General features: G+C 41.1%; 1 protein-coding gene across 1 annotated transcript in view; it reads right to left on the bottom strand.

Moving 5' to 3' along the window:
* MICU2 (mitochondrial calcium uptake 2) overlaps nucleotides 1-15,534 on the bottom strand; it is a 252,633-nt gene that overhangs the window by 28,764 nt on the left and 208,335 nt on the right. The window contains exon 6 of the mRNA XM_065418785.1: nucleotides 14,505-14,587. Coding sequence (XP_065274857.1) covers nucleotides 14,505-14,587 — 83 coding nt within the window. The remainder of the gene's footprint in view (nucleotides 1-14,504; nucleotides 14,588-15,534) is intronic.

Raw genomic sequence — 15,534 nt, 5'->3', positions numbered from 1 at the left:
CCCCGGTGCTCATCTGCGTAGGGTGCAGGTGCCAGGGAAGTTCATGAACCGGGCTAGGTACACACTCAGGCTCACAGCTCCATGAAGAAGCCACCAGATGATATCCCCAGCAGGTCATGGGACCAGAGTGGAGTGCAGGCTGGCCCACTGGCGGTCCTTGCCCTCCTTAGGTGACAACAGGTGTCAGCGAGGGACACCAGGGCAAAGAAGCAAATCATGTGAAGCACGAGTGTGTACTGATGTTTTCACGTTGCAGTACGGAGGCAGGCCAGCTGGACATTGTGTAGCCGGCTTAGGTGGTATGGAAGATGTGTAGTGAATGAGACAGGGGATTTCACGAAGAGGAAGGATGGTCGCTTGACTAAGGCAGTTGAGAATTGGATTTTACCCCTGCATCTGTCACAGAGTTCCAATGTGATGCTGGGTAAGTCACAAATCTCAATTTTCACTGGTGGCCACCGTGCTCTGGATTTTCTGTGTGCCCAAATTGAGATACCTGGGGCCAGATTTGCAGAAATGCTGAGAACTCATAACTGCAACTGACGCCAAAAGGAGCTGTGTCTTGAACATATGAAATGCATAAAAATGCTAAATACTCTGAAAAATCAGGCCTTGGGCATCTGAACTTGGGCACCCCAAATCAGTGGACAGTTTTGGCCTTGCTCTCTATATCTCACTCCCCATCAGTAAAATGGGGACAAAATCTCCCTACCCAACAGGAGTGCTGTGAAGATCAATTCATCAGTGTTTGGGAAGCACTCAAGTACTGTAGTCATGAGTACCACAGAAATGCCCATGAGGAAGATAATAATTCTATATTAGGAGCAGGGCTTGGATGGCATGAGGTTCACTTACTCTCAGAAAAAGTAGTTGTATCCTTAGCATACATATAAAGCACCTGAGAAATCTGTGGACAAATTCTTTTACTTGTTGGGTGGATACAGGTATAAGATGGGCATTGGCAGTGCAGGTTTGCCTAGCTATGCGTCTTTAGCATGAATCTGGAAGGAACATATAGAAATGTTGATTTGATTCTTTCCTTGCCCTTTTTGCTATGAATAAAGGTGTCACCAATTTCAACCCTCAGGTGATGGGTGTAGCATAAGATATTGAACAGAACCCCTGCCTTTCTGTCAGAGGGGAGAAAAGCATCTGAAATTCCTGTGGCCCAAAAGCTCTAGTGTTGCTGGTTCTGGCAACATGGGATTGACTGAATGGGGCGAGAATGTGCATTGGCATTTATGCTTTGCCTGGCCTTAAGGAAGACAGGCCTTTGAGCTGTTACTGTAACATGGCTGGTGCCAGAGCCCTGTGGAGCGGTGACCCCCTTTTGTTGCCCTCTCCAGTTTCCTGAATGATTTGCATGGCACAACATGTGCCTGGTTACACTCCTGATATTGTTATACATATTATAATTAATTATACAGCACCCAAAGCATGATAGGCACTTTACAGATAATTAAGGAGACAAGGTCTCTGCCATGAGGAATTTACAATCTGAATATACAACTAGAAGACGACAATGGATGAGAAATGGTGTATGACAAAGCAAGCAATTGAACAAACACCGATGTTTGTTACATCTAACGTCAGTACCGGGCAAATTAGTTGAAACAATTGTAAAGAATAAAATTGTAAGATACATAGAAGAACATAAATTGTTGGGCAAAAGTCAACATGGTTTCTGTAAAGGGAAATCATGTCTTACTAATCTATTAGAGTTCTTTGAAGGGGTCAACAAACATGTGGACAAGGGGGATGCAGTGGACATAGTGTACTTAGATTTCCAGAAAGCCTTTGACAAGGTCCCTCACCAAAGGTTCTTACGTAAATTAAGTTGTCATGGAATAAGAGGGAAGATCTTTTCATAGCCTGAGAACTGGTTAAAAGACAGGGAACAAAGGGTAGGAATAAATGGTAAATTTTCAGAATGGAGAGGGGTAACTAGTGGTGTTCCCCAAGGGTCAGTCCTAGGACCAATCCTATTCAACTTATTCATAAATGATCTGGAGAAAGGGGTAAACAGTGAGGTGGCAAAGTTTGCAGATGATATTAAACTGCTCAAGATAGTTAAGACCAAAGCCGACTGTGAAGAACTTCAAAAAGATCTCACAAAACTAAGTGATTGGGCAACAAAATGGCAAATGAAATTTAATGTGGATAAATGTAAAGTAATGCACATTGGAAAAAATAACCCCAACTATACATACAATATGATGGGGGCTAATTTAGCTACAACTAATCAGGAAAAAGATCTTGGAGTCATCGTGAATAGTTCTCTGAAGACGTCCATGCAGTGTGCAGCGGCGGTCAAAAAAGCAAACAGGATGTTAGGAATCATTAAAAAGGGGATAGAAAATAAGATGGAGAATATCTTATTACCCTTATATAAATCCATGGTACGTCCACAGCTTGAATACTGCGTACAGATGTGGTCTCCTCATCTCAAAAAAGATATACTGGCATTAGAAAAGGTTCAGAGAAGGGCAACTAAAATGATTAGGGGTTTGGAATGGGTCCCATATGAGGAGAGATTAAAGAGGCTAGGACTTTTCAGTTTGGAAAAGAGGAGACTAAGGGGGGATATGATAGAGGTATATAAAATCATGAGTGGTGTGGAGAAAGTGAATAAGGAAAAGTTATTTACTTGTTCCCATAATATAAGAACGAGGGGCCACCAAATGAAATTAATGGGCAGCAGGTTTAAAACAAATAAAAGGAAGTTCTTCTTCACACAGCGCACTGTCAACTTGTGGAACTCCTTGCCTGAGGAGGTTGTGAAGGCTAGGACTATAACAGGGTTTAAAAGAGAACTGGATAAATTCATGGAGGTTAAGTCCATTAATGGCTATTAGCCAGGATGGGTAAGGAATGGTGTCCCTAGCCTCTGTTTGTCAGAGGGTGGTGATGGACAGCAGGAGAGAGATCACTTGATCGCATGATCTAAAAAATAAAAAGGAGTCATATAAAAAATGGAAACTAGGACAGATTACAAAGGATGAATATAGGCAAACAACACAGGAATGCAGGGGCAAGATTAGAAAGGCAAAGGCACAAAATGAGCTCAAACTAGCTACAGGAATAAAGGGAAACAAGAAAACTTTTTATCAATACATTAGAAGCAAGAGGAAGACCAAAGACAGGGTAGGCCCACTGCTTAGTGAAGAGGGAGAAACAGTAACAGGAAACTTGGAAATGGCAGAGATGCTTAATGACTTCTTTGTTTCGGTCTTCACCGAGAAGTCTGAAGGAATGCCTAACATAGTGAATGCTAATGGGAAGGGGGTAGGTTTAGCAGATAAAATAAAAAAAGAACAAGTTAAAAATCACTTAGAAAAGTTAGATGCCTGCAAGTCACCAGAGCCTGATGAAATGCATTCTAGAATACTCAAGGAGCTAATAGAGGAGGTATCTGAGCCTCTAGCTATTATCTTTGGAAAATCATGGGAGACGGGAGAGATTCCAGAAGACTGGAAAAGGGCAAATATAGTGCCCATCTATAAAAAGGGAAATAAAAACAACCCAGGAAACTACAGACCAGTTAGTTTAACTTCTGTGCCAGGGAAGATAATGGAGCAAGTAATTAAGGAAATCATCTGCAAACACTTGGAAGGTGGTAAGGTGATAGGGAACAGCCAGCATGGATTTGTAAAGAACAAATCATGTCAAACCAATCTGATAGCTTTCTTTGATAGGATAACGAGCCTTGTGGATAAGGGAGAAGCTGTGGATGTGGTATACCTAGACTTTAGTAAGGCATTTGATACGGTCTCGCATGATATTCTTATCGATAAACTAGGCAAATACAATTTAGATGGGGCTACTATAAGGTGGGTGCATAACTGGCTGGATAACCGTACTCAGAGTTGTTATTAATGGTTCCCAATCCTGCTGGAAAGGCATAACGAGTGGGGTACCGCAGGGGTCTGTTTTGGGACCGGCTCTGTTCAATATCTTCATCAACGACTTAGATATTGGCATAGAAAGTACGCTTATTAAGTTTGCGGATGATATCAAACTGGGAGGGATTGCAACTGCTTTGGAGGACAGGGTCATAATTCAAAACGATCTGGACAAATTGGAGAAATGGTCTGAGTTAAACAGGATGAAGTTTAACAAAGACAAATGTAAAGTGCTCCACTTAGGAAGAAAAAATCAGTTTCACACATACAGAATGGGAAGAGACTGTCTAGGAAGGAGTACGGCAGAAAGGGATCTAGGGGTTATAGTGGACCACAAGCTAAATATGAGTCAACAGTGTGATGCTGTTGCAAAAAAAGCAAACATGATTCTGGGATGTATTAACAGGTGTGTTGTGAGCAAGACACGAGAAGTCATTCTTCCGCTCTACTCTGCTCTGGTTAGGCCTCAGCTGGAGTATTGTGTCCAGTTCTGGGCACCGCATTTCAAAAAAGATGTGGAGAAATTGGAAAGGGTCCAGAGAAGAGCAACAAGAATGATTAAAGGTCTTGAGAACATGACCTATGAAGGAAGGCTGAAAGAATTGGGTTTGTTTAGTTTGGAAAAGAGAAGACTGAGAGGGGACATGATAGCAGTTTTCAGGTATTTAAAAGGGTGTCATAAGGAGGAGGGAGAAAACTTGTTCACCTTAGCCTCTAAGGATAGAACAAGAAGCAATGGGTTTAAACTGCAGCAAGGGAGGTCTAGGTTGGACATTAGGAAAAAGTTCCTAACTGTCAGGGTGGTTAAACACTGGAATAGATTGCCTAGGGAGGTTGTGGAATCTCCATCTCTGGAGATATTTAAGAGTAGGTTAGATAAATGTCTATCAGGGATGGTCTAGACAGTATTTGGTCCTGCCATGCGGGCAGGGGACTGGACTCGATGACCTCTCGAGGTCCCTTCCAGTCCTAGAATCTATGAATCTATGAATTACCTGTTAGGTTCACTCCCTCTGGGGCACCTGGCATTGGCCACTGTCGGTAGACAGGATACTGGGCTGGATGGACCTTTGGTCTGACCCAGTACGGCCATTCTTATCTTCCTCTTTCTACCCATTTCTTTTTTGCTCTCACTAAATTTTGTTCTAGTTAGTTATTGCCTTTCTAATATTACCTCTCCATTTCCTTGTCTCCTGCACAATGTTTTCCAATGTTGTCATCATCCATTGTGTTAAGAACTGGACAAAAATAACTAATTTTGATAATTCTGAAATCCTCATTGATTATCTTCCCTGTGTTGAAACAGCCGTGTACCTTCCCCTTATTTTTTTCTATACGGATTTCTGGAACTGTCATTCCTCTGGCTGCCATAAAATGCTAGTTGTTTTAAGGATTAAGTTGAGATCATAAACACTTTCATTGGTACCTTAATCAGGATTTGAACCCAGAGATCAATTGCTGCCCTTTGTTACCATTGTGCAGCCCCAAAGATTTCTCCGAAAAGGTCATCACATTATTGTTTAACATTGCTTAATGCGTGAACTATATGTGTTTTGTGAATGTGTACCAAAACTGAATGCTTCATTAGAGAATCTGTCATTAATTGATTTGAGATAAAATGAATTAAGTTATTACATGCTTCTATAAGTCATTCATCACTTTCCATTATTTGTATCAAGAAAACAGAACATTTATCCCAAATTAAAGAGCATATGCTCTGTGTCCTCCTACAGCAATCAAACCAATTTCCTTGAAAAAGACCAAAACTGAAAGATTATCAACCAGAAAGCGCTCAAAAGGATTATAGCACCTACAGAAAAAATCCTACTACACTCAGGGTGTGTCCATCACACACAGAGGATATGCACACACTAGGATACAGATGCTTTTAATACATTAGTTAATGTGTGTTAAAATCCTATGGTAAAATTTTGACCTCATTTAATTCAATAGGAGTTTTTCCATTGACTTCACTTGCGCCAGGGTTTCAGCCTTAGTGCTGACAAACCAGTTGTAATTGTTACATGTTATGGCTTCTCAGGGTAAACCCTAGAGTGAGCCCGGTGTTTATCCTGATCAGCTAACGTGTTATAACTACAGCTTGTCTACACAAAGATGTTAACATGTTCAAAATATACTTTTTTTTTTCCTTAGTGAAGAAAAGGCCTAAAAGTGGTCAGATTTGGACTCTGATGAATTTTCAGAGGCAAGATCCCATCACTGAGAATGCCTCACCACTTGTGCCTGCAAATTTCACCCTGAAGATTGACACTTGAAATGTTCTTGCTGAATGCAGGTACTGCAGTGGGGGAAAAAAGGAAGAGAGGAAGAAATGGATACTACAAAGCTGGCAACTGTATTCTGCAGTAGCTGAAGCTTCTAAGGGCTTGTCTACACTGGCACTTTACAGCGCTGCAACTTTCTCACTCAGGGGTGTGAAAACACCCCACCCCCCCTCCGAGCGCTGCAAGTTTCAGCGCTGTAAAGTGCCAGTGTAGACAGTAGCTGTGCTCCCAGCGCTGGTAGCTATTCCCCTCAGGGAGGTGGGTTTTTTATAGTGCTGGGAGAGCTCTCTCCCAGCGCTATGCTGCTACTACATAATCCAGGAACAAAGGGGAATCCCATAAGACACAGAAATTGTAAAATCATCTTGAAAATTGGCAGGCAAAAACTTTCATTTCAGAGTGCAGCCACAGTTCTTTCCAGTTCCTTGAAATTTCCCCCCAACGTATAAGCATTGCCTCTGTCTTATCTGGTTAGAACCAATGCCAGCTACCTTTCAACCAGGTCATTATCTCTACCAGTCAGTAGGAGAGCAAGGAATCAGCTCTGTCTGGGATTGATTAAAAATGAAACACAGCTGAGCAGCACCTCTAAATGTCTTCTAGTAGCTTCACATACAGAGTGAACAGAAGGGTGAGAAGATTCCACCAGCTAGACTAGTTATGAACTTAATTATTGGAGCTTTAGGGGAAGAACAACAATTGGCATCTTTGTGGTAGGAATAAGGGCTTGTCTACACATAGAGATATTCTGGAATAGATCCATGTGTGGACTCTCTTATTCTAGAATAAGAGTGTCCACACATGAAATTATTTAGGGATAGTTATTGTGCTTTAAATTCACACACCACATAAATGCAAATTAACTTTCAAGTGTAGACAAGCCCTAAAAAGTCACCTTAAAACAACTCTGGCTGTTACTGCCCCGTTCCATAGGGGAGTCCAAGGCAACTCATAATTAAGGGTATTGAAAGTGCTGATAGGATTAATCGTGTTTTCATGGATGTACAACTTCTTTCCACTACTCTAAGGAGATTACAAACAATCAAGGCACTTTCCATATCATATCCAGATCTGAAGCCCAACAGATTGGGCTTGAAAAAATGGGAAGGATTCAGATGCTGCAGGAGTTGGCTTGATACTATCTTCTTAGGCAACGTCTTCACTGGGGGGGGGGGGGGTCGATTTAAGATACGCAAATTCAGCTACGCGAATAGCGTAGCTGAATTCGACGTATCCGAGCCGACTTACCCCGCTGTGAGGACGGCGGCAAATCGACCTCCGCGGCTCCCCCGTCGATGGCGCTTACTACTACCTGCGCTGGTGGAGTACAAGCGTCGATTCGGGGATCGATTGTTGCGTCCCGACGAGACGCAATAATTCGATCCCCGAGAAATCGATTTCTACCCGCCGATTCAGGCGGGTAGTGAAGACGTAGCCTTACTGACCTTCCCCACAAAATGAAGGTTGTAACTTGTGAGATAATTTATGTCATTTGTTCTGAACACGGACTGGACCACCCCATATTTGAGGATTAGTGGGCCTAGACATTGCTCATGGGCTTCACCAGACATCTGCGGGGAGATCAATATAGCAGTGCACAGACAATCCAGGAAGTTTTTGGAGAGTGTTGGGGACAACTTCCTGGTGCAAGTGCTGGGGGAACCAACTAGGGGCCGTGCACCTCTTGACCTGCTGCTCACAAACAGGGAAGAATTGGTAGGGGAAGTAGAAGTGGGTGGCAACCTGGCCAGCAGTGACCATGAAAGTTCATGGTCAAGTTCAGGATCCTGACAAAAGGAAGAAAGGAGAGCTGCAGAATATGGACCCTGGACTTCAGAAAAGCAGACTGACTCCCTCAGGGAACTGATGGGCAGGATTCCCTGGGAGGCTAATATGATGGGGAAAGGAGTCCAGGAGGGCTGACTGTATTTTAAAGAAGCTTTATTGAGGGCGCAGGAACAAACCATCCCAATGTGCAGAAAGAATAGCAAGTATGGCAGGCGACAAGCTTGGCTTAAAAGAGAAATCTTTGTGAGCTTAAACACAAGAAGGAAGCTTACAAGAGGTGGATACCTGGACAGATGACTAGGGAGGAGTATAAAAATATTGCTCCAGCATGCAGGGGTGTAATCAGGAAGGCCAAAACACAATTGGAGTTGCAGCTAGCAAGGGATTTGAAGGGTAACAAGAAGGGTTTCTACAGGTATGTTAGCAACAAGAGGGTGGTCAGGGAAAGTGTGCGACCCTTACTGAATGGGGGAGACAACCTAGTGACAGATGATGTGGAAAAAGCTAATGTACTCAATGCTTTTTTTGCCTTGGTCTTCACAGACAAGGTCAGCTCCCAGACTGCTGCACTGGGCAACACAGTATGGGGAGGAGGTGAGCAGCTCTCAGTGGTTAAAGAACAAGTTAAGGACTATATAGAAAAGCTGGACATGCACAAGTCCATGGGGCCAGATGCAATGCATCTGAGGGTGCTGATGGACTTGGCTGATGTGATTGCAGAGCCACTGGCCATTATCTTTGAAAACTCATGGCGATCAGGGGAGGTCCTGGATGATTGGAAAAAGGCAAAAATAGTGCCCATTTTAAAAAAAGGGAAGGAGGAGAATCTGGGGAACTACAAACCTCAGCCTCACCTCAGCCCCCGGAAAAATCATGGAGCAGGTCCTCAAAGAATCCATTTTGAAGCACTTGGAGGAGAGGAAGGTGATCAGGAACAGTCAACATGGATCCACCAAGGGCAAGTCATGCCTGACCAACCTGATTGCCTTCTCTGATGAGATAACTGGCTCTGTGGATATGGGAAAAGCGGTGGACATAATATACCTTGACTTTAGCAAAGCTTTTGATAGAGTCTCCCACAGTATTCTTGCCAGCAAGTTAAAGTAGTATGGATTGGATGAATGGACTATAAGGTGGATAGAAAGCTGGCTCAATGTCTAATTGGCAGCCCCAGTGGAGTGCCCCCGGGGTCGGTCCTAGGGACAGTTTTGTTCAACATCTTCATTAATGATCTGGATGATGGGATGGATTGCACCCTCAGCAAATTCGCAAATGACACTAAGCTAGGGGGAGAGGTAGATATGCTGGAGGGTAGGGTAGGGTCCCAAGTGACCTAGAGAAATTGGAGGATTAGACCAAAAGAAATCTGATGAGGTTCAACAAGGACAAGTGCAGAGTCCTGAACTTCGGATGGAAGAATCCCATGCACTGCTACAGGCTGGGGACCGACTGGCTAGCAGCAGTTCTGCAGAAAAGGACCTGGGGATTACAGTGGACGAGAAGCTGGATATGAGTCAACAGTGTGCCCTTGTTGCCAAGAAGGCTAACGACATATTGGGCTGCATTAGTAGGAGCTTTGCCAGCAGATCGAGGGAAGTGATTATTCCTCTCTATTCGGCACGAGAGAGGCCAAATCTGGAGTACTGCATTCAGTTTTGGGCCCCCCACTACAGAAAGGATGTGGACAAATTGGAGAGAGTCCAGCAGAGGGCAATGAAAATGATTAGGGGGGGGCTGGGGCACATGACTTACAAGGAGAGGCTGAGGGAACTGGGCTTATTTAGTCTGCAGAAGAGAAGAGTGAGGGGGGATCCAAAGAGGATGCAGCTAGGCTGTTCTCAGTGGTGGCAGATGACAGAACAAGGAGCAATGGTCTCAAGTTGCAGTGGGGCAGGTCTAGGTTGGATATTAGGAAAAACTATTTCACTAGGAGGGTGGTGAAGCACTGGAATGGGTTACCTAGGGAGGTGGTGGAATCTCCATCCTTAGAGGTTTTTAAGAGCTGGCTTGACAAAGCCCTGGCTGGGATGATTTTGTTGGGGTTGGTCCTGCTTTGAGCAGGGGGTTGGACTAAATGACCTTCCAACCCTAACCTTCTATGATTCTATAAGGGACATCGGCCCATTTACCAGGTGATGGAGCAGACCTTTCCCAGCAAATTCAGAACCAGGAGTAACTGTGACTCAATCAGTCAGGGAGACAGTGCACACACTCTCCTCCTTTGATCGTGCTACCAGAGAGACTGCCTCAAATCTGATTTACATTACTGGGAAACAGATTGAAAGTAATGTTCCAACAAAGAAAATCTATTTTCCATGACACGTAGAAGCCTTTTGGCCATTATATAATTGGAAAAGAAAAGCGACAGTAGTATCAAAACAACACTTGCTGGGTCAATCAGTGAGACTCTGTAGATAATAAACACATTACGAGACTGAGAGGAGACTGGAATAAAAGAAACTCAGGAGGAGGCAAAGTTGTGAAACACAGGCAAAAGAAACTCAAAAATAGTTGTGACTTATTTTCTTTGGAAACTAATCGTGACACAACAGGGGTGAGTAGATTTTTGTTAGCTATACAGACATTTAGTTTGTTAATTTGTTAGCTATATAGACACTTGATTCAGGCAGACTAGTCGTGTTTACGTAACATTTTCATTTTTAACATTCTAAAAGTTTGAGGACCAGGATATTCTTTCATCAGTGCATTTACAGCGGATATGCAAAGTCTAAAGGCCTGATGATAAATTCTTAGTTTTCAGTCTACCAAACTAGTGCTGCCCAGAAATGAACACTTTAAAATATTCACCTCTCATAAATGTTTGATATCTAACCACATAAGAAGATTCCCTCTGTGACTGCAGAGATTGTTTTCCTCTTCCTGCTCTGTACCCACATGGGGTTTGTTCCACCCTCCCCCCAAAACAAGACCATTCTGCGGGGAGAGGGGACAAAAAACAAACATCCAATTTCCGTAACTATTTGCCTGATGAAGCAATCCTCTGAGGATCCTTAAGGACAATTTTGAATTTAATGACTTTCATGGGTTTAGAATACATTTTCTGTGCTCTTACAACTTCCATTTTAATTCCTTAATACAATATCAAAAGTAGGGCTGTCAATTAATTGCAGGTAACTCACGCGATTAACTAAAAAAAAATTAATCACGATTAAAAAAATTAATCGTGATTAATTGCAGTTTTAATCACACTGTTAAATAATAGAATACCAATTGAAATTTATTAAATATTTTTGGATGTTTTTCTACATTTTCAAATATATTGATTTCTATTGCAACACAGAATACCAAGTGTACACTTTATATTATTATTTTTTATTACAAATATTTGCAATCTTCAAATTGCAATTTGCAATTTTCAAAAATGATAAACAAAATAAATAGTATTTTTCAATTCACCTCATACAAGTACCATAGTGCAATATCTTCATTGTGAAAGTGCAACTTACAAATGTAGATTTTTTTGTTATATAACTGCACTCAAAAACAAAACAATGTAAAACTTTAGAGCTTACATGTCCACTCAGTCCTACTTCTTGTTCGGCCAATTGCTCAGCCAAACAAGTTTGTTTACATTTACGGGAGATAATGCTGCCGGTTTTTTATTTACGACACCTGAAAGTGAGAACAGGCATTCGTATGGCACTTTTGTAGCCAGCATTGCAAGGTATTTACGTGCCAGATATGCTAAACATTTGTATGCCCCTTCATGCTTCGGCCACCATTCCAGAGGGGATGCTTCCATGCTGATGACGCTAGTTAAAAAAATAATGCGTTAATTAATTTTTGATTGAACTCTTGGGGGAGAATAGTATGTTTCCTGCTCTGTTTTACCTGCATTCTGCCATGTATTTCATGTTATAGCAGTCTCGGATGTTATAGCAGTCCCAGCACGTTGTTCGTTTTAAGAACACTTTCACTGCAGATTTGACAAAACACAAAGAAGGTACCGATGTGAGATTTCTAAAGATAGCTACAGCACTCAACCCAAGGTTTAAGAATCTGAAGTGCCTTCCAAAATCTGAGAGGGACGAGGTGTGGAGCATGCTTTCAGTCTTAAAAGAGCAACACTCTGATGCAGAAACTACAGCACCCAAACCATCAAAAAAGAAAATCAACCTTCTGCCGGTGGCATCTGACTCAGATGATGGAAGTGAACATGCGTTGGTCTGCACTGCTTTGGATCGGTATCGAGCAGAACATCAGCATCAGAACATCAGCATCAGCATGGATGCATGTCCTCTGGAATGATGGTTGAAGATGAAGGGACATACAAATCTTTAGAGGATTTGGCACGTAAATATCTTGCAATGCCGGCTACATTGCCATGCGAACATCTGTTCTCACTTTCAGGTGACATTGTAAACAACAAGCGGGCAGTATTATCTCCTGTAAATGTAAACAAACTGGTTTGGCTGAGCAATTGGCTGAAGAGGAAGTAGGACTGATTAGACTTGTAGAAAAACTTAATTTTTCTTACTACAATGACATTCACTTAATATGATTGCCTCTCCAAGATTCTAATTTTTGTACTGATTTGTATCGCTGCCTATTTTGATAACTTTCAGTTGTTAATATTGGATAATTCAATCAGAACTGATTGAAACATGGAAATCAGATATATGATTTAACACATACAACATGAAGAGAAACTTGCAATATACTTAACCAGGAATTTTCTTGCTTGCTTTCCTGCAGCAGTACACAGTAAAAAAAAGTAGTGGTAAAGTGACCTTTTAATGCACTGGCACTGCAGGCAGCCAGACCCCCCCCCCCAAAAAAGCACAGACTTTCATCTTCTTTAATGGACTTATCCATATCTGTATGTTATCAATGTTCTGTATTGTTCAGCTTAAAAAAACAGTAACTGGAATAGACACATTTCACTGATCAGTATGTATTTTAATTGCTCTGATACAGTCCTGTTGGATGATTATCAGAACCAGTGGGTAAGAATGACAAATGCAAAAAGAAAATGGATGTTTTGTAATTTGGCTTTATTTTTCATCAGCAGAATAATGATGTGAACAGTTTGCTAGAATAATTTTTTCACACCTGGAAGAGCTTGCACACAAGACCTGCAGAGAATTGAGAGCACTCAAGCACCTTGCAGGATTGGGCCTATACTTTGCAAATGGTACTGAATAGAACTTGGCCACTGGAGCAGGTTAGACAAACACCTGTCAGGAATGGTCTAGATAATACTTAGTCCTGTCATGAGTGCAGGGGACTGGACTAGATGACCTCACGAGGTCCCTTCCAGTCCTACGATTCTATGATTTGTTTGTGCAATTTATATCTGAATAGTTCAGTAGAATCCTCCTAATTGGCACAAACAGAGAGAAACAAATGTACCAAAATTAAGCAATTGTCTCAATTATTAGAGGTTCATGGGAACACACTGCACTGGGAAACGTTGTTTAGTTTCAGGAATTGCTTTAAAAAGGTACTCCAAAGCATTAAAATATTTTCTAAAACAATATTAAGGCAAGACACTCATTTAATAATCATAATTGAGCTGGGAAACAGCATGAAATGAACAAAGGGCAGCACAGTGAGAAATTTATGCTAGCAATTGGTGTGCCATTATCCCAATGTTTAAAGTCATTGAAATACATTCCACTGAATCCTTGGCAATTTTCCCAATCAAGCGGGTGTGCCAATTATTAAGATTCAGATTAAGTGGATTTTACTGTATTTCTGACTTTGATCGCAGTACTGTTTATCGTTAGGGTAATATTGGAGACTAATTCATACAGGAGGACAGCAGTCATTTCTGCTTCTTTTAAAATCTTATCTACAGTCATGTAATAGGAGATCACAATGAGAGTGCATAAAAAGTGTCCAGGTTTCTGTTATTTTCATTTCCTATTTTTGACTTGAATATTTAAGATATATTTTCCTGTAAGGACCCAATTGAATACTTACTATAGTTTTTTATACTCTACAAAATTAATGATACTCTCGTAAAAGCTTTAAAATAAGTGTCTTTCACAGTTTTCTTTTTCAATTTGTGGAACACTTTCCCCCATTTGTGTTTCAAATAAAAATGTAGTTTCTTTCCCCCACCTACATTATATATCACTTTGGGAACAATATTTGTTTACTATTGTGGAACAGCACAATCCAATTTAAAACAAATCAGAGAGTGACTTTTTTAAAGTCAATATTTAGAAATTGGAAGACTTTCTCCAGCTGATACATTAAGGTAGGTCAAACTTGGGGCAACTACTACTACTATACAGAGATCTGCAGATATGGATGAAAGGTAGGGCTTATAAAAGTTAACTTCAAACATGATATAACTACTTTTAAACCCTGTGGTGATGCTTTTTTATATATCCCTTTCATATAAATAAAGTGTATTAGCAAATATAGCTCTCTGTATTGTAAGATGTGATCACAGATTAGATGCAAAAGACTACACGAAGATTTTTAATGTACTGTTCATTTGGTGGATATAATTTATAGAAAATTTGTAGACTTCAAAAATGAATATGTATTTACATACCTTAAAGAACTCCTTTTTTTCAACTTGTTCATTGCCATCTGCATCCAACATTTTAAAAGCAATATGAAATCCAGTTTGTGGTTCTGCAATGAAGTGTTAAAAATACATATACATTTGCTTATAAATAATGAATGCAGAATTATCGCCTGCAGTTTCAGTTTTCCATAGTTGAATAGATGCTTTGAATTCCCAAACCATATTATCCATACACAACTATTATGTGAATGTTAGAAAACACTGTTTTATATCCATTTCAAAAGATAGGGATATGGGTAATGAAATGCTAATAGTACCTACATATAGCAGAATATCTTGATCTGTTCTCACCTATTCTGAAAATTCAGTCCATCTTAATGCCCTAGATTCTCTTCCTATGATCCTCAGCCTGTTTCCCCATTTTCTCCATTGCCACTGACCATCTTAAGTTCTAGCTCTATGTCCTGTAACCTACTTTCATGCTAAGAAGAGCTGGAAGAAATCTCCAAAGCCAATCAATATTCCCAAATTGGTTAGAAGAATCACTGTAGAGTGGTCTCAGGTACTTCTTCCTCTCAGAAACTAAGCATGCTGTATACAATTATCTTAAATTTAAATTAAATTTAATTTTTTTTTTTAATTAATGGAGATATCCCATCTCCTAGAACTGGAAGGGACCTTGATAGGTCATTGAGTCCAGCCCCCTGCCTTCACTAGCAGGACCAAGTACTGATTTTGCCCCAGATCCCTAAGTGGCCCCCTCAAGGATTGAACTCACAACCCTGGGTTTAGCAGGCCAATGCTCAAACCACTGAGCTATCCCTCTTGAGTCCCTACTGCCCTGAGAAGCAAGAAATTGGGTTTGTAAATCAAATCCAGTTTGTAAATCAAACCCAGTCCTCTCAGCTAGGAGCATGGGAACTAGCCACAGGGTCCCGAGCCAGCCCAAGTATTTTTTTTTCTTAATAGAATCTCTCTATACATTTGAGCTCCAATTTTTCCCCTTTCAGCACATTGTGTATTTTATTCTCCAATACCTATTTTTTAATGAAAT

This window comes from Emys orbicularis, chromosome 1, assembly GCF_028017835.1.
Source record: "Emys orbicularis isolate rEmyOrb1 chromosome 1, rEmyOrb1.hap1, whole genome shotgun sequence".
In the NCBI taxonomy this organism is placed as follows: domain Eukaryota; kingdom Metazoa; phylum Chordata; order Testudines; family Emydidae; genus Emys; species Emys orbicularis.
The sequence above is the reverse complement of the archived record's forward strand: the minus strand, read 5'-3'. Positions and strand labels throughout refer to the sequence as shown.